Genomic DNA, 26657 nt, shown 5'->3' with positions numbered 1-26657 from the left:
ACAAGGATGGACTCAGCAGACATCTGTTTTATCTAATTCGTGAATTGTTGCATATGTAAGTGCTATTTTGTAAGTCACAGATTTTTTTTAAAGTTCAAACCAGACTTAAGTTAGTTGCTCAATCTCAAATAGGCAAAAAAAGTTATTTCAGCTTTTTCAGTGTATGTTTTCCTTATAAATGTAAAATTTTTAAATTATTTTTTTTAAACTGAACACCAGACAATGCTCTAAGCCAGATATCTGGGCAAAGATGGCCTAGTATTTCACACTATTGTAGCTCGTCTTGTCTTGTTTGAAACCACTCATCATTTACAGCTCTGTTGAATTCATGATCACTTACTACTGTACACTAAAAAGGAATTAAAGCACAATAGTAAACAAATTAGCTGAAAAGACCATACAGTTTGCAGAATTGGAGGCTTAAACTAAGGTCTGAACACAGATTAAGATCACCATTATTAGCAGTGCTCCAATCTCTCAATCTACGTAATTATTGATTAGAGACAACAGCATGAGAGGTGAAATATCTAGAATACCTTATTGCATGGCTTTCTCTTGTTTACTCAGGATCTCAAAGACATCAGCAGCATTCAGACATATCTGGTGTAACTGACTCATTTACAGGGTCAGATTTAATTTCTAGTACTGATACTGTATCTTCTTTTCTTGTTAGTGCTAAAATCAGTGTGTTATAGAACTTTTTAACTGTTGAATTTACTCTATGGATGTTATTTAATAGTGTCCACTTATCTCCCTAAAGCATAAGAATAGCTCCTTTCTCGTTCTTTTTTTTTTTTTAAGGATGCACACCATTATCCCATCACTACAATGGTGATACTTTTGTTTAGCAATACTTTGGCCATTACTGTCTATGCCCTAACTTGTCCATGTAATGGTAGATGTGAGACTGAAAGGCTATCCATGTGTGAGTGTCAGTAATAGTGGGTGAGGTGAGGGGATCACTCTTGTGAGCCAGAGTTTGAAGGAGTGACTCCATCATTGTGCACTCCTCTTCCCACCATCTCCTGACCCCATTCTCTGTGGCTGGACTCCTGTAGCCCACGGCCTTTGGTTTCGATGGGAAGGAAGCAAGAAGCCAGTGCTGCTAAAATACAACAACCACTGTACACCAACACTGTGAGATAAATAGAAGACTCGAGCATCACCTGGAAGAAAGGAAAATAGATCTGTAAATGCTTTGTTGAAATAAATGAGAGTAGAAACCAGGAGACACAGTTTGAAACTTCATGAGAGGCTTCCGGAGATCATGCCTTTTTTTTTTTTCTTTTGTGCCCAAGTCATCATAAGTATATGAGCTAAAACATTCACTTTTGTTTTAGATAGAACAAGTAACGGCTAAAACCCTTGTTTGATTTATTTTTTGCCATCTACCCTGTAGGGTAGATTTCTCCTCACTTTCTGTCCCTCAGATGCAGTGCCATCTTATTAGCATAATGGGTCCCTGGGCAAAGTAATGTATTGGGGAACTTACCAGCCTGCATCAGGTGTCATCATCACAGTGCCCATATGCATCATGTTCCGCTATCACAGTGCCCAAATACTGCACATCAGGTGTCCCCATTACAGTGTCCCCTTACATTAGGGTTCCCCCATCACAGTGGCCATACACTGTACATCAGGTGTCCCCATCATAGTGTCCCCTTACATCAGGTTCCCCCATCACAGTGTCCCCATACATCAGGTTCCCCCATCACAGTGTCCCCATACATCAGGTTTCCCCATCACAGTGTCCCCATACATCAGGTTCCCCCATCACAGTGTCCCCATACATCAGGTTCCCCCATCACAGTGTCCCCATACATCAGGTTCTCCCATCACTGTGCCCACATACATCAGGTTCTCCCATTACTGTGTCCCCTTACATCAGGTATCCCTCGTCAGAGTTTTCCCATACATCAGCTATCTCCATACATCAGGCATTCCACATCACAGGACCCCCAAACATCAGGTGTCCCCCATCACAGTGTCCCCTTACATCAGGTGTTCCCCATCACAGTGTCCCCTTACATCAGGTGTTCCCCCATAACAGTGTCCCCAAACTTCAGGTGTCCCCATACATCAGTTGTCTCCCATTACAGTGTCCCCATACATCAGTTGTCTCCCATCACAGTGTCCCCATACATCAGTTGTCTCCCATCACAGTGTCCCCATACATCAGGCGTCTCCCATCACAGTGTTTCCATACATCAGTTATCCCCATCACAGTGTTTCCATATATAATGTGTCCCAATTACAGTGTCCTCTTACATCAGGTGTCCCCATCACAGTGTCCCCTACATCAGGTGTCCCCCATCACAGTGTCCCCATACATCAGGTTTCCCAATCACTGTGCCCCCTTACATAAGGTGTCTCCCATCAGAGTGTCCCCATACTTAAGGTGTCCCCTATCACAGTGTTCCCATACATCGGGTGTCCCTATACATCTTGTGCCCCCCATTATATTGAACCCATACATCAGGTGTCCCCCCCATCTTATTGTTTGCCATCACTGTGTCCCCTTACATCAGGTGTCCCCCATACATAAGGTATCCCCCCTCACAGTGCTCCCATACATCAGGTGTCCCCATCACGGTGTTCCAATACATCAGGTGTCCCCATCAGTGTCCCCAGCACACGGTGTCCGCTTACATCAGGTGTCCAATCAATGTGTCCCCCATCACAGTTTCCCCAAACATAAGGTGTCCCCCATTACAGTGCCCCCCATCAAAGTATTCACATACATCAGGTGTCCCCATCACAGTGTACCCACACTTCAAGTGTCCTCGTCACAGTGCCCCTTACATCAAGTGTCCCCCATTACAGTGTCCTATACATCAGGTTCCCCCATACATCATTATAAAAGAAAGACAGGCGCCACTCTAAGTGTAATAGGACTCGTATTTTATTTAAAAATTCGACACACTACATACTCACAAACAAGTAAGTATAAGCAGCAGTGGATATTCGACCATGGGGTTCATCTAGGGAATCGGTAAGTCCGGGTGCCTATGGAAAAGGATCCGACCGGTCCGCTGAAGAGGTCCGCTTGAGCCGATGTAGAACGGTGTATGTCGGACCCGGGAGACACTGTCGGAGCTTCCGGCGGCGTACTTCCGGCTTGGACGTGGAGCGTGATGACATTGACGGGCTGACAGGCGGCGCGTTGTCGGAGCATGCGCTCCTTCCTCAGGCCTCTAACTAAGATAGAGGCCTGAGGAAGGAGCGCATGCTCCGACAACACGTCGCCTGTCAGTCCGTCAACGTCATCATGCTCCACGTCCAAGCCGGAAGTACGCCGCCGGAAGCTCCGACAGTGTCCCCCGGGTCCGGGATACGCTGTTCTCCATCGGCTCAAGCGGACCTCTTCAGCGGACCGGTCGGATCCTTTTCCATAGGCACCCGGACTTACCAATTCCCTGAATGAACCCCATGGTCGAATATCCACTGCTGCTTATACTTACTTGTTTGTGAGTATGTAGTGTGTCGAATTTTTAAATAAAATACGAGTCCTATTACACTTAGAGTAGGGCCTGTCTTTCTTTTATAGCCCTCTGCAAGTTCCTCTTCTTCACTTGTGACAGAGCAGCCTTCAAGTGTGTAAAGACTTGCTGTTTTCTATGGACTTTATGGACTCTTTATGTGCCATGCCATTATAGTTTTTTCCATTTTGCCCTAGATGGTTGTTATTGATGGTATCCCTTCAACTTCTTTGCGCCAGTACACCCCCAGTGTTGTGTATCCCCCATACATCAGGGTTTGCTATGACAGTGGCTTTCATACATCAGGTTTCGACATCACAGTGTCCCCATAGATCGGGTGTCCCCCATCAGAGTGTCCCTATAGTATTGTCCCCGTACATCAGGTGTCCCCATACATCAGAGTTGTGCCCCCCCTCCCCCTTGTACTCACAGATTACAAAAGCTGTTCCCACCTGTAATGAAGGTAGCTCCTCCTTTCTTCTCCATGCTAAGACTGAGGTGAGTTCTCAGTCTTAGTGTAAGCTGTCTTCAGCCCCCCTGCATAACTAAGGAGAAAGCTGAACCCTCTCCCCAGCAGAAGCCAGTCGCCACTCCTTCTGACTGGAGTGACATTGTAGTTACTCCTGTCAAAAAAGAACGGGTGGCCAAATCGCCAATGCACCCCCCCAACACAGCATCTGCCCCCTCTTTCATGGCCCTGATCATAACCCCCCCCATGTACCTGGGGCCCATCCATTAGGACGACCCTGCATAGATGCAAAAAGAGGTGAGAGGAATTCTCTCCAAATTAAAGGTTATTCCCCTCTTAGACAGTTGTCACAGGGACAGGTGTCCCTGTTGGAGGATTTGCCCACACCTTTTGTTCTGGTGACAACTTAAAAATTCTGGACTTCTGTCTGGATGACAATGGTCAAGGGGCAAATAGAACACGACACAGACTAAGCCATTGACACTGTACTCAAAACAAAAAAAAAACGTTTTGCCTATACAATTTCATTCTTTAAACTTTTCCTCCAATATATTGTCACAGGTTCAGTATTGTCACTTTTGTGTAACAAGTAGGTATGTGTAAATTAAATCCCACAGGCGATATTGAGTTTTAGCGGGTGGTGCTTCCAGGTTTCCCCCCTTGTTTTTTTTTAACAATTTGGTGTCTGGGCCAATTCTGACATTTTTCACATACTGTACATGTAAAAATCTGCATTTTTTTGCTAAAAAACTACTTAGAACCCCCAAACAATATGTAATATCTGAAAGCATGGGCTTTGTAAAATAAAATGGTGGCTGTTGCAATTTTTTATGTCTCACAGTATTTGTGCAGCAGTTTATCAAGCACAATTTTTCAGGAAACAATACAGTTTAATGAATGTTAGTGACACAAACATAATATAATACCCAGTGTTTTGCAGCTGCAGCCATGTTTCTAATATAACCGCTTCCTGACGAGATCGTACATATACGTATGGCCGTCTGGAAGAGGCAAAACTTAATATGTACAGCCTCAGGGACAGAAGGGAAAGTTGGGGGATCCTTCAGGTACGTGAAAGATGTGAAAAAGGTTCATGAGGGCAATATATTCAATATAAGAATAAACTCAAGAACACGAGGGGAAGGCCTCTAACTACTAAACTGAAAGTTCACAATTACGCTAAAAAATGTTATTTTACTGAAAGAGTAGCTGTTACTTGGAACATACTTCCAGCAGAGGCAGTGAGTAAATTTACAGTAAGTAAATTTAAAAATAATTGGAAGAAACATTGTTCTATTTTCTGACTCAGTGGACTACTTGGTCTTTTTCTGACATAAGTCTTCTTTGTTCATCTCATGCAGGTTGCTAATTTTGAAAAAATAATGAGTCAGCAGGCAAAAACACAGTCTATAAAAGTTTCAGGTAACCTGCAGGCAAGGCTGAAACATTGCCAGTGGTTAGGGCAGGTTAAAAAATATCAAAAAAAACAATAGCATTGTAACCAAAATTAAAGAAGCAAACACATATAATACAGTGCTAAAAAGGGTAAGGGGGGGGGGGAACCTTCTGCTTAGCATTTCTTTACTGCACTGCACAGAATGTTGACTTCACATAGGCTTTCAGTTGCCATCACTGCTTTCAAAATTGTACTGAAGCGCGCAGGGGCGCGGAGCTCCAAGACCTAATCAATATGTTGCTGAGAAGAGAAAAATGGAAGTGTACAGTGTCTGCAGTAAAATCAGAGGCGTAACTAGAACCTTCAGGGCCCCGATGCAAGAAACCATGAAGGGCCCCCCAGACCCCTGGCCAGACCCCTTCCCTTCAAGCCCAGGGCTCTTCCCACTAATCCTGGGGCTCTTTACTCTCATTGCATGGCCTTTTATTATGGTCCCGCATCAGGATCCTTTCACAAGTTCTGCAGTGGGCCCCCTTCCTGCAATCTTGGGGCCTCCCCACACTGGTGAAATGCCAGGGCCCGGTCGCAAGTGTGACCTTTGAGATCCTAGAAGTTCACCCACTGGTTTGCTACCGGGCCCCCTGGAGCATGGGGCCCGGTAGCGATTGCAACCCCTGCAACCCCTGTAGTTACGCCCCTGAGTAAAATACCTGGCTACGAGAAAAAAATTGTGTCTGCAATATTTATACTGCATCATCAGGAATTTTTTTTTTATAGGTGAAGATACTCCGCCCTTCTGAGTCACTCCTTTTCTCTGCCCCCTACTCACCTCTGTGCGCTGTCACTTAGCTCCACCCCTATCCACCTCCCATTATCACCCTTTTGGAAAATACAGAACCGCGTATCATTTTATGGTGCTTCGTAATTTGTATGGAATTTGCTAATAATAACAAGCAAACAGTAAAATAGTAGATTACCTGCAGCCAGCAGCAATATACCGCCACAAACAATAGATCCTCCACAATAGACCCACCCCAGCAGCCCCACAGATCTCCCAGCAGCCAGCATCAGTAGACTCCTCCCTTGATAGTAGATCCCTCCCAGCAATAATAGTCTCCCTGCAACAATAGTTCCCCTTTAGGCTCCGTTCACATATTGGCGTCTCGGATCGTGGGCAGAATCGCGGGATGCCCGTGCGATTTCCGTGACTTGCAATAGCGCTCAAAATGCGGTGTGAGTTTGACAGAATTGTTGACCGACGAATTACAGTAAAATCACACAAAAAGAATCACGGGACGCCTGTCAGCCCAAAAAAGTACAAGAACTTCTTTTGGGCAGCAGGCGTCCCACGATTCTGTTTGCACGAATTTACAGCTTATTGTCGGGCGACAATCGGGGCGAAATCGCACCCCATTTGGGGTGTCATTGCAAGTCACAGGAATCGCACGGGCGTCCCGCGATTTGCAATGATTTGGGATCGAGGTCAGAATGACAGTGATGCTGCCCGCAATCCGAGATGCCAATATGTAAACGGAGTCTTAGAGAAAATAGATTATCCCAACAGTAGCAACAATAGACCCTCCAGCACACCCCAGCATCCCTTGCCTTGCCATTGCATACATTCAGTGCAAGAGGTGCCAGAACAGTGTTCCCCCATGTTCCCGCTGAAAAAAGCCCAAATCATATATAATGAACAGTTTTTATTTTTACCTGTGCAATAAAAGGTGTGATTAATGCCCCTACACGAGCCATCCCACTGCAAGTACCTAGACCCAGTGCTCGTGTAGCTGTTGGATAGACCTGAAGGAATAAAACAAAACATGTATATATTAAATTTATTACTGATAGGGAAGACATTGGAGGTAGCTTAAGCATATTTAATGCACTAACCAAACCAGTCAGTTCATATATTTCACCATTAATAATGCCTCCATAGATAAAGGAAGTTAAAGACGATCTTTGATCTTTGATTTGGGGTCTGGGGCATAGCGGGCTGATCACTGATGGACTGCATGTTGGGGACCAAGGGCTTAGGTATATGATGCTTTTCTTAGCCTATTACATGTCTTACCTCTGGAGTGTAAACATAGGCAGCTTGAAATCCACCTGAAATAAATGCTCTTGCTATGAAGAGTAAAACTGTGAGCACATTCCTGAAAAGAAAAGAAAGAAGATTCAGTGCTGGATATTCACAATGTAAACTATTTTTTTTTTAAAATAAACCATCACAACATGTTTGGCCCATATTATCTAAAATATAGAGTGTTTTTTTCAAAGGCTTTAAAAATAGGCCTTATTATGTATATTTGTTAGGGCATGTGTTGATGATACATGGCCTTGTGTTGATGGGCAAATGCAGGGTGTATTTGAAATCTGTTTGAGGTGCATCTGGGATCATTCACAGTTTGTTGACAGGCATATCAAACTGTTAGTTGACTGCCTTCTAAAATGCCTCAAGTTATTTCAAGTTGCTTTCCATTCCCATTGACTTGCATGGGGAAAGAAGCAAGTTCTAACGTGAGCAAAAGCCCCCCGACACAGACTCTTAGTCTGGCTATATGAGGCTTATAGTATAGAAAGACACCAGTATATTTCCAATTCTAGAGAAAACTAAGCTGTGTTATGATGCCTATGATAGCAGCTGGAAATAGTTATTAGAGTATATCTAAAGCCAACTTCTATTTATTTTGATATAAAATAAGAAATAGCTAAAACCCTTGAGTTTGTGCTATCTGTGTCCCATAGAGGAGAATTCTGTTCACTTCCTGTGCAAAAGAAACGACAAGGATGTAAAGGAAAATCTTGCCAGAGTAAGGGGAAATCCTCAAAGAAAGTTGCCATCGTCTGTCCTAAAACGATTCCTTGTTTTCTTATGCTGCCAACTGTAAAAACGTTAACAATGCAGGGACTAAAAATGAAACTCCCAAGTAGGGTCACAGACAGCAATAACAATTTCACAGTTCCACACTGTATGCAGTTAGTCACATAGTTAGTCCAGTTGAAAAAAGACTCAAGTCCATTTATACCCAAGGTTGATCCAGAGGACGGAAAAAATCCAACAAAGTGTGGTCCAAGTTGTTCTAGTGGGCGGAAAAAATTCCTTCCTGATTCTCCAGGAGGCAATGGAATATTCTCTGGATCAACCACCGCTGGTGTTATTACCTAAAAGAATTATTATCCAGTTGTATTTTGTGCACTTAGAAAAGAATCCAGGCCTTTTTTAAAACAATTGCTTGAGCTGGCCAGAACCAGCTCTTGAGGGAGTCTATTAGAGTCCACATTTTCAAAGTTCTTACTGTGAAGAACCCTTTCTGTATCTGAAGGTTAAATCTCTTTTCCTTCAGACATAAAGAATGCCCCCTTGTCCTTTGTGATTACCCAAAAATAATAACTCTACACCAAGTTTACTATATTACCACTAATAAATTAATGCCTAGTGATCATATCTCCCCTTAATCTCCTCTTTTCAAGAGAGAATACTTTCAGTTCCTCCAATCTATCCTCATAGACGAGTCCTCCTGGCCTCCTATCCTTTTGGTTGCCCTTCTCTGCACCTTCTCTAGTTCTCCGACATCCTTTTTGTGAAATGGTGCCCAAAACTGAACTGCATATTCCAGATGAGGTATTACTAATGAGGGGCAAAATGATGTCTCTTCTCTCTCTGGAGTCTGTAGGGTTGATTTACTAAAACTGGAGAGTGCAAAATCTGGTGCAGCTGTGCATAGTAGCCAATCTGCTTCTAACCTCAGCTTGTTTAATCAAGCTTTGACAAAAGAAAACCTGGAGGCTGATTTTTGTTTTTTTATGCAGAGCTGCACCAGATTTTTCACTCTCCAATTTTAGTAAATCAACCCCTATGTCTCTTTTAACACAATAAAGTATTTTGCTAGCTTTAGAAACTGCAGCTCACTATTGGAACCCTAGAGACTTCTCTCAATTTGATGTGCCAGCTTACATAGTCTTATTTTGCTTGATGTAAGATACTCCAGCAAATTGGGGCTTTTTGATTAACCGCTTGCCGACCGCCGGGCGACTATTTACTGCGGCGGTCAGCCCCTCACAGGCAAAGCGATGTAGTGCTACGTCGCTAGCCTGTGAGGCTCTAGGAAACGAGCGCGCGCCGCAGGAGGCACGCTCCAGCTCGCTCAGTGACCCCCCCCGCGCGTGTGAGCGGCGGACCCGATGTCCGCCGGTCACTCGCGATCGTCGGTTACACCGGGAGAAAGGCAGGCGGCTAATGTAAACAAAGCCGCCTGTCATTCTCCCCTGTGCAACAGCACAGATCATACGGTCCTGCTATGTAGGACCATAGATCTCTGCTGTTACATCACAAGCCACATCCAATCACAGTTAGAAACACGCCCCTAGGGACACACTTAACCCCTCCTTCTCAAATAAAGTTAAACCCTTCCCTGCCAGTGTCATTTTTACACTAACAGTGCATATGTATAGCACTGATTACTGTAGTAATGTCACTGGTACCCCCAAAAGTGTCAAAAATGTCAGTCAAGGGTCCGATCTGTCTGCCGCAATGTCGCAGTCCCGCAAAAAAAATTGCAGATCGCCGCCATTACTACTAGTAATGGCGCTTTTCCACTGCATGGAACCGAACGGTTCGGCTCGCTTTTGTGCTTTTCCACTGCTGGTACCGCATGGTATGGTGTAGGAACGGTTCAGTATGATACGGTGGCACTTTTCCACTGCATGGAACCGAACGGTACGGCTCTCAAAAACAGTACCACCTCGATTGTGGTTCCAAGAGGTACCATACCCAGTACCATATCCCACAATACTTTGCATGCAGTCACTACTAGCCACTGATTGGTCAGAGAATCCCACCCACCCCGTTGTTATCCCACACACTTAACTTTAGTACTACTTTAGTGGAAAAGCAAACCATACCGTACCGTACCGAACCGTTCCAACACCGTACCATGCGGTACCAGCAGTGAAAAAGCAAACGGGGCCAAGCAGGGCCGAGTAGAGCCGAGCCGGTACTTGCAGTGGAAAAGTGCCATTAGTAAACGCAATAACTTTTGCGCAAACCAATCAAAATAAGCTTATTGAGATTTTTTTTTACCAAACATATGTAGCACAAATCAAATTGGCCTAAAATGTTAAAAAATTTTGATTTTTATATTTTTTTTTTGGGGAATTTCATATAAAAAAATTTGAAAAATATTGTTATTTTTGCAAAATTGTCGCTCTTTTTTTGTTTATAGCGCATGATCAAAAAATCGCACAGGTGATCAAATACCACCAAAAGAAAGCTCTGTTTGTGGGAAAATAAGGACGTCAATTTCATTTGGGTACAGCGTCGCACAACCGCGCAATTGTCCGTTAAAGTCACGCAGTGCCGAATCGCAAAATAGGCCCTGGTCAGGAAGGGGGTAAAATCTTCCGGGGCTTAAGTGGTTAATGCAGTTTTGTTTTTATATGCAGTTTTGTTTTTATATGAACACTAATATCTCTTCTATGTATTTGTCAGATTCTTTTGTTTACTGTCTTGCACTGACTTGGAATGTACACTTAACAACTGTAAGGAAAAGGAAACTGCAGCTTGGCATTATATGCATAAAAGTTTTGACTTTACATACATGCCTAAAAAAAAGATACTCCTATATCTTCAGGTTATAAGTTTATGATTGTAAAGACTGGACATGCTCCAATTTTTCTGATGGCCATTTAAAAAGAAGACCCCAGTACTACTTTCCATTATATACTTGTGCCTGGACTGTCCATTAAAGAAGAATTCCAGGAATAATTTTTTCCATGCAGCGGGGCTGTGCCCGCACTGCATGGGTTAACTGCTCATTTTTATCTGGGGGTGAGGAAAGCGGAAATATATGTACCTAATTTGCCAATCCTTTTGTCTGCAAGATCAATCCCTCCCAAACTACCCCCCCCCCCATGCACTCTAGCAGACTTGAGCATGGACTGTTTCTGACATCATCACGCCCATAGACTGGCTCTGGACCTGAGGACGGCAGGAACAGTCCACTGCTGGGTAGGGGAGTGCTGTTTTCCGGAAGATAAAGGGATCGGATGAGTATATCCTCTCTGTGTGCCCTCTGTCCTCATTTTTAGGAGCTTATTGTTTACCTATTATATCATATGACATTTTCTTCCCTGATTCCATGGATGCCCCTGACTGACTACAACAAATAGAATATGTGCAAAGTGGAGGACTTTAAGGCTGGGTTCACACACATGTAAATTGGATGTGGGTTTCTCTGCATCCAATTCGCATGACAGAAGAGTGTGATTGGCTCTCAATGTAGCCGGTTCACAGATCTCCGGGGCGGCCGCGGAGCGCATTGCAGAAGAGTCCTGTGCGACTTTGGCTCCGTTTCAGGTCCGAATTCAGGCAAAGATTCAGACCTGAGTCGCCCCTGAAACGGTGAATAGGAACGCACCAGACCCCCTGCTGCAAGCCGCTCCGCAAATAGTGTGAACCCAGCCTAAAGGCAATTTATGAAGCAAATTTTATCTTAAAAGTATACATATTTTTTTTATGTATTTATTAATGTTATACAGCAATGGCTACTTTACAAGTCAGAGCTCTATCTCACACTAAAATACTGGCAGAGTTTCTAAAGCCAGCCAAGACACAAGTTACAATCATTTTTGATATTTTCAATAAAATCAACTGCATTTAATGATTGTCTTGATCTGCAAGTTCAACCAAATCTTTTCTTTGCTGGGTTGAAAGATCATTTTCAAGGAATTGGTTTTTTGAAACAATCAGATCCATGGTTAACTCTTTATTGTTATGTGTATTTTTGGTACATACAGTAAAGCATGCGGAGGATGCAACTTCCTACAAGCAGTTCAGCTTGTAGGATGAGATATTCCAACTCCCATTGCTGACAAGTTAATACCACCCACCTATCTCCTGTGCTGGTTATCCAGCAGAGCCAACACAGCTGTCAGCTGCAGCCAGAAATAGAAAATTGTACTATAGCAAGAAAAGTAAAATTAAAACAATGGCTGCAAGGAATCATGATATCTGTAGTTTGATTATTGAAGACACAGATCATGTCTGATTAAAAAGGAATACCTCTTGCTGGAGATTTCTACTATATTGTGGACATGCATACATTTTTGGTCATGACAACCTACTATGGTGAATAATTCAGAAAAAGATTTATGTATTTGATGCACTCCAGTTGTCCTTTAAATTGTGGCTTAAGGTTGAGGTAGTGGTAAAGCCAGTGTAATGCTGGCAATGCATATGGAAATATGTAGACAAAATCAACCACTTATAACCATTGTTTGAAAATAAAAAAGAGCTATAGGATGAATGCAGTTCAACTAATAATTTCTACAAAGACTGTGAAATGATCAGACATGGTAGTAGATTGCCTTGATTTTTTTGCTCATTTTAAAAGATGGTTAAAACTGGTTGAAATTGCCTTACAATTGCCATATTTCTGGCTAACATAACAGATTGGGTTAAGCTCTCTATAAATGTAGCAATTTTCATTTTCAACCACTTTTCATCCACCAGGAATTGCAAATATGATTGCAAGTAAGCAGGAGAAACAAAGCAATCTACCAACTCAGGAGTGCAAATGACCAACCAAATTCCATTAATTGTGAAGTATTCAATTAAAAAGTAAACTTCCTGCAGTGCACACTGTATAATATAAGATAGAGAGAGTGATGGTATGAATGCTTCATCAGAAGGAAAAAGGCATTCCTACTTCCCCAGGTACAGATTGGCATAAGATGGGGCACAACATGTCCCCATAGCTACGCTGTGCATTCAGGGGTTTTGGTGCGCCCTCAGAAAGCGCACCAAACACACAGGATATAATAGCAATCTATGGCTCAGTGCACATAACCCGCAGGAAAGCCTTAAGTGCACTGCACATTACCTGCGGATCAGTGTAGTGTATGTATTGTTTAATACACTGACTTATTTTTCTCTTCCAGCTTCTGCTCGCATCGCCTTCTAGGCTACAAGAAAGGTCCCAGACGAAGTGCACTTGGTATCACTCCATCTGGGACAGGAGCACTATAGAGATAGCATCAGCTTATGCAGCTCCTGCTCCCTCCATGCTCTCTCAGCTGCTGGTGCCAGTTCGATGCTCTGGGATGGCGGGTCGGTAACCAGTTGATCGCGATCTGGGCTTGCCGACCCACCATCCAAGAGCATGGGCATGCACTTCCCTGGTTTGAGGTCGCAGGCCACATCAGAGGGCTCTGCGGGTCATGGGTTGAGCGCCTCTGCTCCAGAGGGTTTAAAAGACTGGCTGGTTTGCTTCTGTAAACAACTAACATTTTTAAGTGCATTATGTTTGTTGCAGCATGCTATATATTGCTATACTACTACTGTATTTCAAATTGTTATTTTAATGTAGATACAGTATGTCACACCCTGTTCTACTCCTGAGGAAGAGAAACCTAAATGTATTGAGCCTGTCCTGATTTGGGGCTTGGTACAGACAAGACAAGCACTTTGAGAAGGTTGTAATGAATCCCTGCTCAGGGACTTATGGGTAGTGCAATAGATATATTGCATTTTCTGTATACATTTAATGTACCAGCCTCTATACATTTTTATGTTTTATTTAGCCCTGGTTCACACTGATCCGATGCAGGAAAGATTTGCTGCGTTGCCCCCACATCGCATTGCACTGCATAGCAATTTGCATGGCATACATACTGGTTGCAAAATGCAGTGCGACTGCCAGAATCAAATCGCATGGGTGTGAACACCCATGCAACTCGATTCAAGTGTGGAAAAAAGAGTCCTGCACCATTTTGGTGCAGAGGCGATGCGTTTTGAGCCATACAAAATGTATGGCTCAAATCACACTGCACAGACATTGCATGTTATGTGCACAGGAATATGGTGCGATTCCTGTGCAAATCACATGCAGTGTTACGCACGCACCAGTATGAACACAAGCTGAAGGATTAAAAGCACCCTTGCCAATTGTTTAAAACATGTGCCTCATTTCTGTATGGCCAAATATAATGCATAAGTCTACTTACTTGAATACTATGCTAAGCATCTGGATGGGACTATGCATGGCACAGCAACAACATTGTCACATCCCATGAAAAAACAGAAGGCTTAGCAATGTTCATGCCTACTCAGAAAGTTTATGAATAACCTGCAGTAACACATAGCAACCAGTCACCAATCATAGAAACAAGATCAAGACCCAAAACAGTTTTTCTCGCAACCACAAAAGGGTGGGAAGATTATACTGCGGTCATCCTACAGAACAACAAACCTTTCCCACCAGTGGCGTCACTAAGGCTTGTGTCACCTGGTGCAGTAAAACATGGTGTCACCCCACTCCCTTCCATCAGGCTCTCTCCTGTCTAGCCTGCCACAGTGCCCTGCAGGGCGCTGGGGAGGCTAGATTCAGGCCGGCAGTGCACGGTCATGGTGCGCACCCCAAACAGGCCCCTGTAAATGATGTGGTCAGTGCCGGTGCACTGATATGTGCGCTGTAACGAATGAGGGTGTCACCATCGCGGTCGAATATCACTTCCTACTTGATGGTGTCACCCCTCTGGTGGGTGTCTTCCGGGTGCAGTCCGCGAATCCTGCACCCCCATAGAGACGCCACAGTTTCAAAGTTTAGCAAAGCTAATTCCAATATTTTCTGCTTCAGAAGTTACTAATATGGTAAGCAGAAAATTGACAGAACCCTTAAACATTTAACACTTTTTTTATTTTATTGATATGAGATAAAATGAAAAGCAGTTCTCCAGTGTTTGTCCAGCTTGAAAAATACAAGCTGGACACTTTGGTTCTGATTTTATCCAATGTCTTTGTAGTATCAAGATTCAATAAACTTTGGGTTGTAAGAGCTCTGTTGACACTCTGCTTACCATTGTGTGTGCTGGGGGAATGCACTGTCCCAAACAGTTTACACTCATGCTGTAAAACCCTGTTTTTTGAGTATGTAAGTTTCAGTGTATGGTTAATGTTGCAGGGTAATGGTATTTTAGCAAAGGATTACTGAAAAAAATGTAATATGTGTCGATCATATTACGTTACCTTCCAACACAAAGAAACAGGAGAAGTGCACAAAAAGAGAAAACAAAAAAGCAGATGGCCATTGTCTTCTTCCGCCCCAGTCGGTCAATGATCCATAAAGTCACCAACACACCTAATATGAAACACAGGATATGTAGCCATGATAAAGATAAACATACATAGAATTTTGTCAGGAATATCAGCCAGAATTATCTTCACTGGAATATAGGTTGACTAGTGAAACTGTTACTATTACTATCCATGCACACTAGGAGCAGAAAAAATGCCAGAACCTCTAGCAGAAAAAGCAGCAGAAAAAATGCTTACAGTAGTTCGTATTGCACAGAGTTTAGGAGATATTATGGGCATTTGCAAGCATTTTTTTCCAAAACATTCGCTTCTACTACAATAGTCAATGTACACCTGAAAACACTGACCGCTCCTAAACGCCATGTTTAGAGTGCTTATAAGAGTTTAGCCTTTTTTTCTGCCTGAAACCCCCAGTCAGAAACTCACTTGTCATGTTTTTTTCTGCCTCTAAAGTCTCCTCTTGAAATATCCCTCTAAAAGCCCTAATGTGCATGGACACATAGGATAGCACTAAGCTGCTTCTACAGGCAGGGAAAGAAAAACACAAAACTTCTGTAGAAACAGACATTTTTAAGCCGTGTGCATTGACCCTTAGGACCCTTTCACACTTGCGGACCGTTCAGATCCGCCTGTCAGTTTTTCAGGCGGATCCGAACAGATGCCCCTCTATGGGGCATCGGATGTCAGCGGAGACATGTCCGCTGACTTCCGATCCGATCCTGTCCGTCAAATCCGGATGGATGGAAACCCTATTTTCCATCTGTCTGGCGGATTGGATCGGATGAGATCGGACAGGCGGTCTGTTCTTATCCGATTCCCCTATAGAGGAGAGCGGGGATCTGACACCTCCTTCTCCGCACACAAAGCGGAGACGGTGCTGTCATCCACCTGCTCAGTGGGAGATCGGCAGATCGATTCCCCGCTAAACAGCAGGGCTCTGTTGACGTAACGGAGCTGTGTGAAAGGGGCCTTATTAAAGTGGTTGTAAACCCCAGACATGAAATATAAACAAAGCATATCCCTCTATAGCAGGGGTCTCCAAACTTTCTTAAGAAAGGCCAGTTTACTGTACTTCAGACTTTAGGGGTCTGGACTGTGCCCAGTGGAAGTAAACAATGTCTGATCTGTAGTATTAGGGGGAGAAATAGTTGGTGTCAGTGAGAGGAATAGTACCCCATTTATGTTGTCAGTGGAAATAATTTTTCCCCATCATTGGTGTCAGTGGAAGAAATAGTGCCCTATTGTTGTTGTTAATTGCAGGAATAATGACTCAAGGGCCAGGTAAAGGCAAGCAAAGGGCCACATCCGGCCCCAGGGCCACAGTTTGGAGACCATTGCTCTATAGTGTGTACTTGTCTCAATAACGAGCACTTGGTGTAGTTTCTGTCTGCTGCTTCATTCCTCTGCTATCATCGTGTATCACTTCTGACAAGTTTTCCTGTCACCAAGAGAAAAATGGTGACAGGGGAGGGACCTCCAGCAGAGTGACAGCCTCAGCTCTGTTCTTGTCAACTGCGAACTCTCCTCACTGAACTTTGCAGACTGTAACTCCAGCTCTCTGCCCCCTTTTTATGAAAGCTTTGAAAATTCAGCACTTTAAACAGATGTGAAGAAAAGACTGCAGAAAAATAGGTACAACTTATAAAGGAGGATTTGTTTCATCTCTATGTATTACCTGAGGCCAGTCACTTCACTGGGTATATGTAAAGGTTTACCACCACTTTAGGGTCTTAAGGCCCATCCACAAGATACTAAATGTTGTACAATGAACATATGGCCGGATGTCTGATCATTGGTATTGTGTTTTAGACAGCCGATTCTGACATTTTGGACAACAAAAACTGAAGGTGCAGGCTAGAAAATGTTTATTGCAACGTCCAATTTTCATTTAATGTGTACAGTAGTCATACAAAAATATTCAAATAGAAAAAACTGTGCATGTTCAGAAACATAAAACAACCCTACACTTCCTCTTCTACAATACTAGTATGTATCTAGGTTTGCCTACGTTTGCATTTGTAGGGCGAGAATTTTCATACAAGCCAGTGCCATTCCGACCACATCAGGATATGCACTGTCGTGGAAAATCGAACGATCAGTAGTCCGATTTTATCATAGTGTGTACTAGGCTTAATGCGCCAAGTTTGTTATTATTTAGACATGTCTTCTGGCAGGGACTTTTCCCTGAAGATCAGTTGAGATGCTTAAAAAATATCTCCATTTACATGTGTTTACATGTGTTTACATTTTAAACCAACAGCAAATGGACCGCAAATGCAAGTTTTCCTTGACTTGATTGATAATCAAATGCAAAATGGTATTCACTGATATCATATTAGATCCAAATGAACTTTCAGACTACCATATGTTTTAAGCATTTTAAGTATAACTAAAGGCAACATTTTTTTTTTTAGTTTTGAATAGAGTGGATAAGGATTAGAACCTCTGTCAGGTCTTTATTGCTATCTGTGTTCCTGTTATGAATAATCACTATGTATCTCGTTCACTGAAAATGAAAATGAAGGAAAACCCCAAAATTGGATTGTCACTAGAACAGGGATACAGGGCAAATCTTCAAGTGGGGACATTAGTTTTGGTCACCCTGGTGACAACAAGGGATTCCCAATATTTGGAGAGATTTCTTCTCACTTCCTAATTTGGTTATGAAACAAGAATTAAAGGAAAATCTCCCCAATGGATCAAAGGTGGCAACAAATCCTTCCCTTACACAAGTTTTGCCTTTAGTTCTACTTTAACAACGTATTAAATCACAAGGGTAGTGAAATGGCAAATTTTCATGCCAATATGTCCTATGCAATGAATGAACATTTCACATTACTGTGAATTACAGCCAATTTTTGAATGACCGACTTGTAATACAAGAACAATGGGGTTCCCCTTGGGGCGGGACTTTTAAGGCACTGTATAATTCAAGATACACAGTTTATTTGAAAACTTTATTGAAAAAGTATATAAATACAAAGAAAATGGTTAAAATAATTGGCAAGTTGTACAGACATAATACACAGTGAAAATGCACCACATATAAACCGCGGGTGTTCACCCGACACGTTTCGGAGAGGAACCCCGAACTCCTTCTTCAGGGGTGCCCGCAGGAGGTGGTCTAAGGATAATTAGTATGTAAGTAATGTGTCATCCAAACAAAAACGTGTACATTGTAATAATTTCACAAAATTTCAACAAAGCACTTACATGTTCACTGTAAAGAATGGAGAAACTTGCCTGCCTGTAAAGGCTAAAAAACAGGAGATCAATATGCCGAAAGGCGCCAACCTGGAACCTTTTATGTTGGCAAAACTAAACTGGATTTTACAAAACGTGCCTGCCGGCACATTAAAAGTATGAGAACCCGCGACCCTGACCTTCCTCTCGGTCGCCATACCAGTTTGGTTCATGCAGGGAGGTTTCCTAAAATAAAGTTTTTGATCTTAGATAGAGTCCACCCCAGCTCGAGAGGAGGGGATTGGAATAAGACCCTCCTCCAGCTTGAGCTGAGGTGGATCTATCGCCTTAGAGCGACAGAGCCACCAGGACTTAATGAGATGGTCTCATACAAACCCTTCCTGGAGGGCTTCACATCTGGTGGCATGGAAATCCAGCGACTTAGTCTATTGTTATACCGCAGTTTTCTTCTTTTTTTCTTCTGTAGTTTGTCCCCTTTTTCTTTATAACCTTCTTTGTTGCCTAATGCATCTAATGATGACATGAGTTTAATGTGAGGGTTGTTTAGTTGTTTCTCAATCTCTATATTCTATCTCATGTAGTGATTAATATTGAGTGATTGTACAATATTTTGTAACTAAGCATATGTATGAATAAAACCTTTACACAGGTAGGTCAGTCTGACCGACTATGGTGCCAACTGTAAGTTCAAGAAAATTACTTTCTCTTAAAATTATATTTTGATATTGCAATGATAATAACTATTTGCACTTAGGCTTATGGTCTTTGTTGCCTTGTTATTTTCTACAGGACCTAAACCTTCTCTGATGTCTCGATGGATGGAATCTGTGTGATGGGGAGACACATATCCCCATCTCGGCTCTGGAATAGCCCGGCACGGCACGGCAAAGCGGACGCCACTAGATGGCGCCCGCAGTATCGGCAACAGCCCATTCCATCCAGCTCTGTATTTGAGCTATTAGGCGCATGCCCAGAGGACTCCGCCTTGCGTTCCACGCAGTCGGAAGTCCATTACCGTGTCGGTGGGACGCATAGGCCGGCCCAGCTTCCGCCGGATACTTCCGGTAGGGGGCGGGCCCGGCGTATGTGACCCGGGGAACCCCATTGACAACCAGCTGATTGCAATTGTCTCTCGGCTGAGACCAGTCTCAGCTGATTGACAAAGCTCCCTTTATATTTTACATGCCCGGCATCGGACTCATATTAACCTGTTCTGTCACACATTGTTTGGGCAATGGACGATTTTTTCCCCTCAGGCAAAATAAATCAAAACAATACTTTTATTTTTATTGGGATCTTTTCCAAACAAATATTTGTTACCATTATTGCGTTTTTTGGCTAACTTTGGGATTTTTAATTCTAATTATTTGGCCTTTGCTCAGCAGGACTGCCTTCTGGGGGTTCCAGCTATTCCTACCCCCTTCTTCCCTTTGGGGAATTCGGGTTGCAAGCAGTTTTTCAACCACCTGTGACATTCAGAGAATTTTTCTTTTGGGTCCAACATCGAGCATTTCCACACGGCATTCCAGGTTGGCGCCTTTCGGCATATTGATCTCCTGTTTTTTAGCCTTTACAGGCAGGCAAGTTTCTCCATTCTTTACAGTGAACATGTAAGTGCTCTGTTGAAATTTTGTGAAATTATTACAATGTACACGTTTTTGTTTGGATGACACATTACTTACATACTAATTATCCTTAGACCACCTCCTGCGGGCACCCCTGAAGAAGGAGTTCGGGGTTCCTCTCTGAAACGCGTCGGGTGAACACCCGCGGTTTATATGTGGTGCATTTTCACTGTGTATTATGTCTGTACAACTTGCCAATTATTTTAACCATTTTCTTTGTATTTATATACTTTTTCAATAAAATTTTCAAATAAACTGTGTATCTTGAATTATACAGTGCCTTAAAAGTCCCGCCCCAAGGGGAACCCCATTGTTCTTGTATTTCAATTTGGGATGTGGCACTCAGGGGATCACCCCACATGAATAAAATTTTTCCTTGACCGACTTGTAACTGCATTAAACGGAATATGCTTTTTGCATATTAGGTTACAAGCTTAAATTGCTTGTGGAGATGAAGGTAAAAACTCTTTGTTTGCCCCTTATCTGTATACTAACCAGGGAATTCTGATAGTGTGGTCCATAATAAATCAGTATAATCTTCCACAGTTAAAAATTCACAGGACAGGCTGCACTTTGGCTTCACTGTCTTCCTGCGGCTGGAAACTAGAAGAGAGTAAAAAATTATAGTAATAATATTAATCATAAAAAGATTTAACTAGATTATGTCCTGAGAAGAGCAAACTCTAGGAGAAAGTGTAATTACTATTACAACACCTGCAATGTTATTGACCATGAAATTATTAGCCATAGAAAAAAAATGCATTTTTAGAGGCTTTATTTAGAGCTGCTAAAGAAACTGTACAAACATCAACCAAGAGGCTTTAGATAAAAGGATGGTAGTTGCATGTGTTATAGAAAATATAGTGATTTATATCAGCAGTGTCTGCATCCCCCCCAATTATTACTGCCAACAATGTTATGGTTCAAAAAGGTGGCCTTGCCATGCAAAAAAAAAAGAAACTAAATAATACTGCTTTGGTGCTGCTCACTCTGGACCTGCTGCCATATCCTATTGTTAACTTTTTTTAAATTTGACTGATAATGTTTTTTTTTAATCTTTAAGTTTTTTTTATTAATAAATTAGTACAAAAATTTAAAATACAAACTTAAAAAAAAAACAGTATACGTGCTAAAGAGCTTCATTAGGCAATCAGGAGAGGGAGGAAGAAGAAGTAGAAGATGGTCGCAGATGGTCACCGATGAAAGCCACCCCATTGTCCAGGCCCATCCTCTGATAGCACTCCGAAATACCAGTGGTGCCCAGAATAATTTGTTTAATAATTTTTTTAAACTCGTCTGAATTTTTATAGTGTATCCAACATGCCCAAGTTGAAGTAAAAGATTGGATTCTATCCAGGGTTGCCAAGATCAGCCCCTCCTCCTCCAGGCTGTTCTCATGAATGTACCATTCCTTCAGGCTAGGGGAGGCAAAGTGTCCATCCAACATACCGGGACACACAACTATGCAACGTTGATCATGTGGATGAGCAAAGATTTCCTATAAGTGCGTACAGAAAGAGAAGAGTGATGAAGCAGATATTGGCTTGGCATGAAGTAAACTGTCATCCCCGTAACCTGAGCCGTAATATCATGAACCTTAGTCCAGAAAGGGACCAAATTAGGACATGTCCACCAGATGTGGAGAAATGTGCCCTCATCCCCAAGACAGGGCCAACAATGGTCTGTTGCCGTCTGGAAGATTTTAGAGGTGTTCTAGTGTACATAATTGTAAGAATAAGTTTGGCTTGGCTAGCAGCCAAGCCTGGGTTGAATCTGGGCCAGAGCTCAGGAAGGTTGGATGACTTAGCAGGCAGGATCTCTGGAAACGCCCCCTTCTCTGGAACCTTGAAGAAGCTTCCAGAAGTAGAGGGTGGAGTTTAAGAGGAGCTGCCTGTAGTACTGATGAGGGCCCCAGCCAATCTCCAGTAAATGGGCTGGCAGGGTGAGGGTATCTCATAAATACTCGTGGGTCAGGCCAGCAAGGGGCAGTCAGATGGAAGATGGAGGAGTGCTGAGGGAGGCTGTTGGTGGCCCATGAAGATGCCCCCTAGTCTGGGGGTAGGTGACCTCGGGCCTGGAGCTTGGGTGCTGGGGGGATACTCTACAGCACACAGAGGACATCCTTCCTAGAGGCATGGGAGTAAGTGTGAGGACAGCGGGAGCAGGTCTGCACATCCAGGAGTTCTCCAAAGGAGTCAGCTGGGTGGACTGGTAAGTGTGCGGTCTGGGAGGACTGAGGAGAGGTGGCCAGGGGAGGTTGTGAGGGGGGCAGCTGTGGCCAGGCAGTCTGGCAGTGCCTGAACAGGTGGTGCTGGGATCAGTAGTCATAGGAATGTAAGCTGGACACCAGACTTTGTTACACAACCAAAGGTTCCTGCCTGTAAAGGGCTTGTGCTTTAATCTGGCCAAGCACTTTGCCAGATTTACTAAAGTGTCCCAGCTGAGTCTGTTTTGCAATCAAGTAAAGTGTTGGAGGAAGAGAAGGAGTGTATATAGCTGTATATAGGAAGGGTTGTCCCTGAGGAGTTTTCTGAAGTCAATTGGGCATCCCATAATACCCCTATTCCACATCCAAGTTTTAATCCGTGTTTCCGGACTCAAGTTTGCCTGCGGAAATTTGGTGTGCCTGGCTGTGCAGGGTGGGGGATCCAAGTTCACCAGCAGCTCCTACGTGGGGTGCACAACATTTGGGGGCTCATTCGGGATATAGCTCAGGGTAACCTGCACAGCTGTTGCTCCTAGCAACCGAAGAGTCATTGAGCCAGAGAACTGTTCTTTTTTTTTCAGGACCACGGAGGGTTAAAACCAGGGAGCTGGCTTATGTGCTCTGCCAATTTTGACTGTGTGCCTATTGCTAAGTGCCATTGTCCTTAGCAACCAGCGGGAGTTGCTGCCAAAACCAGTGCTGCCCTGCACTGCCCAGTTAGCCCAACCGCAGCTGGTATAGATACTTGTGTTAAACCTGCTGGCTACAGTATAATGTGTGTTACAGACTTTGCTGCTGCTCTTGGAGACCACAGTAGACTCTTGCTGCCACCTGCTCCCAGTTACTCGGACACAGTCACTGAAGAGCGATTTGTCCTGAAAACAGTGGTGTATTTAGGTTTTGTGCTGCCCTAGGCCTGACTAAACTTGTGCATCCCCTAATTTAAATATGACGCAGCCCTTCCTGTAAAGGCCACACCTCTTCCTGTTTATGACCCGCCTTGTCATCTGTAAACCACAGACCACAACACAGTCTATCAGTGCCCATCAGTGTAGCCTCATCAGTTCCCATAAGGTCAGCCTCAGCAGTGCCCATCATCATACCATCATATCATACCAGGAGGTAGCAGTGTGACCGCTTTATGGGGGTGCCAGACTGATTTGCCTCCTGGACTCTGCCCTCCAGCCCAAATCGGCCTATACGACTGGCACTATACTAAAAGTGTGTAGCGCAAGCCGGCAGGGACCATTTTTAGTGCGGGAGCCGGGAGGAGGCTGTTTTTTTCTCGTGCATGGTGCAGCTTTTTTCTGCCCCCCTGCAAAGTGCTGCCCTAGGCCTGGGCCTTGTTAGCCTAGGCCAAGATACAGCACTGCCTGACAAGCTCTGCAAGTGCTAGTGTATGCATCATTATCATCACTGTGCCAGCAAACCAGTACAGTAAACAAGAGGTTACAGCGAAGTGTGGAGAAAGGCCTGCTAATCCGAGCTGTAAGCGCCAGCCAGTCTGAAAGCTCAAGAGTGGAGCCCCGCACCAGAGGAGACCCAGTGTGTCCTGCTAACTGTGAGAGAGAGGAGCAAGATGGCGAAAAGTGCACGTGTACCCAGCGCTGACCTGGTTGCCTGATCTGCAGTAGTTGACACTGGTGGACACTGGTGTCAGGCTGGAGCATCAAGGGGGGGTTCACCCTCAGGGTGATTGAGGGGACTAAGTGGCTGTGTTCTGCGAGCAGAAAAACGACCGCGATGGTCAGTGCCTGGATCCAGTGCGGACACTGTGATGAGCCGCTCACCAAGTTGACGCCAAGTGAACAGGAGCCACTCATTTACAGCGTGGACCTGTGGTCAGGAGTCTTCACGGAACAGCCACCTTGGTCTGAAGCCAGGTCGGGAAGCTGGTACCTGCCAATACTGCCCAGCAGTAGCCAGATGCTGTCCGAGCCCATACACCCTGCCAGTCCCACCTGGAAGGAGCCAGTGCTGAAAGACAGTCCGTCTTCAGGTGAGCTAGTGGAGAGTGGTAGTGGTGGATGCATAGACTGGGGTTTGCCCAGACTGCAGGCAAACCTTGGGCCCTTGGATGACGACTTAGCAGACTGGTCATCTCACAGTAGCTCAGAGTAGGAGTGAGAGTGAGGACCCACTTGGGAGCAGGAGAAAGTGCTGTCCGAGGTGAAGAACGAGCCAGGATCATCTGAAGGGACCAAAGGAGTCATGCAGATCCCAGTCAGCGTGAGGTAGAAATTCTTCAACAGACCCTCTACCACCCAGACCAGAGCAGTTGGGTACTTCCTGAGAAGGGAAAGCCAAGAGAACTGCCCAGGTTTTCCAGATTTCAATGCAAGGTGCAGCAGAGAAAAGCTCTGCAGTGGGGTCTGGACTACCCCTATGTTCCTCCCAACATCATGGACATCATTGAGAACTCCCGGGGAGAGTGGGAGGATGATATTGTGTGGGAGTAAATGCATGTTCCCAAGCCTTTGCGGAGACCACATTGTGAATGAGCATGGACACAGGTCCAGGACATTCAACAAGAATGCTGGACTGTTTCCTGACTCAAATGTGCCTGTGGAAATTCATTGTGCCTGGCTGTGCAGGGTGGGGGATCCCAGTTCACCAGCAGCTCCTACATGGGGTGCGCTACAGACATTAAGGGAACCCTTGTGTACTGAGGTATTGATACATTCCCAGTTCTCCGCTTCCAGATGGCAATCTAAGTCCTTCTTCTAAACCTTAAATGTAGCCCCGCTGTCAGGAGGAATAGCAGCCGAAAACAGCACATAAATCTCAGATATGAGATGACGTTGGAGGGAAGACCGTTTGCAAATGGACTTGAAAGGTGTGCGATCTCTAGAAAAGCTCTCTCGACTTCCAGGGCCATTAGGTTAATGACAGATTTGTAAGTAAGTCTAGTGAGGGACATTAGAGTCCAGCACTCAGCTGTTAGACTCCTAATATTTATGAATAAGAAGACTTTACAAGTGCTAACTTCTGCAAAAAAATTATTTAAGTAGTATAGATTTGTAGAAATTGAAGTTGCTAAGGACTGAGGTATTTGGTAGCTGGGAGCTTGTTTCTTGATATGACTCGTAACAAAGTATAGAAATGGACCTAGGATAGAAAAGGTTTATAGGATATTAGTAAGTGATATATAAAAAGTGAAAATTACTGTTACTTACTACTGCATGCATCTCCAGCTTGAAAGAGTTCTGTAGTTAGGAGAACCAATCCATAGTATGAAAAGGCATTGGAAAACCTGAGGTATAAAAAAAGTTATGTTATTTGTCTCATAGTCAGTATGTGACCTTTTTTTACAGATAAGCTTCACAATATGTAATGCACAACTGCAAAAATAGCAAATATACCATATGGTCAAAGACCTATACATTTTGCATACACGCAAACAGATATGTGCCAGTGTGCCTGATTGCTTTATCTTCACTGTATCAGCAATCAGGTGCCCCGCCCCCTACTCCAAAATTTGCCTTAACCTTTACGTTTGGGAACAACTCCAAAATGTTATCTTTCAGGTACTATAGCCATCAGAAATGGTTAATCTCCCCAACGGGATCACAAACAGCAGTCAACTCGGCCAAGGATCTAACACTTGCCAACGCCATCCTAAACTAAATGCCATCCTAAACTAAAAAAAGCTTTACCTATAGATTTATCTTAACCCTTCTGGTTAAAGGTCAAAACACTGTTTACTATGTCCACTGTTCCATAGATATGACAGTTTAAACTACTCTATACTACAATTGTACTTGACACTTTGCCCATCACGAAACAGAAACACGATCTGCAAACGAAACCAAGAAGGCTGGCTTAAAAATGCCATACCCATATTCAAATCTGTCTTTCAGACATAAGAGCTTTACCACTTACCATATAAACCAAAGCAACAGTGTTGTACATCGAAACTGAGGTGTAAAAAGATCCCGTATTTTACCACGATCTTCCTGTAAAATAGATGAGACTATATTTACTTGCCAGTGCAATTTAGTTCCTAATGAGGGAAGTTTTTCTAAAACCTAAACAATAACAAAATAAATCAATAGACAACAAAATTAATTGCCAACAAAAAAGACAGTATGCTGTATGCCAGGGGTGTCAAACTCAATTTCATTGCGGGCCGCATCAGCATTACGGCCCCTTACACCCTTACATGAGATGTCAAGGCAAGGTGGT

General features: G+C 43.6%; 1 protein-coding gene across 1 annotated transcript in view; it reads right to left on the bottom strand.

Moving 5' to 3' along the window:
- Positions 1 to 480: 480 nt before the first annotated feature.
- Positions 481 to 26657, bottom strand: part of SVOP (SV2 related protein) — a 70662-nt gene continuing 44485 nt past the window's right edge. The window contains exons 10-16 of the mRNA XM_082253584.1: positions 26355 to 26428; positions 25649 to 25725; positions 20762 to 20869; positions 15369 to 15480; positions 7416 to 7497; positions 7055 to 7144; positions 481 to 1166 (exon numbers count right to left, since the gene is read on the bottom strand). Coding sequence (XP_082109710.1) covers positions 960 to 1166; positions 7055 to 7144; positions 7416 to 7497; positions 15369 to 15480; positions 20762 to 20869; positions 25649 to 25725; positions 26355 to 26428 — 750 coding nt within the window. The 3' untranslated portion in view covers positions 481 to 959. The remainder of the gene's footprint in view (positions 1167 to 7054; positions 7145 to 7415; positions 7498 to 15368; positions 15481 to 20761; positions 20870 to 25648; positions 25726 to 26354; positions 26429 to 26657) is intronic.

This window comes from Pelophylax lessonae (assembly GCF_965119305.1).
Source record: "Pelophylax lessonae genome assembly, chromosome: 1".
Taxonomy (NCBI): Eukaryota; Metazoa; Chordata; class Amphibia; order Anura; family Ranidae; genus Pelophylax; species Pelophylax lessonae.
The sequence above is the reverse complement of the archived record's forward strand: the minus strand, read 5'-3'. Positions and strand labels throughout refer to the sequence as shown.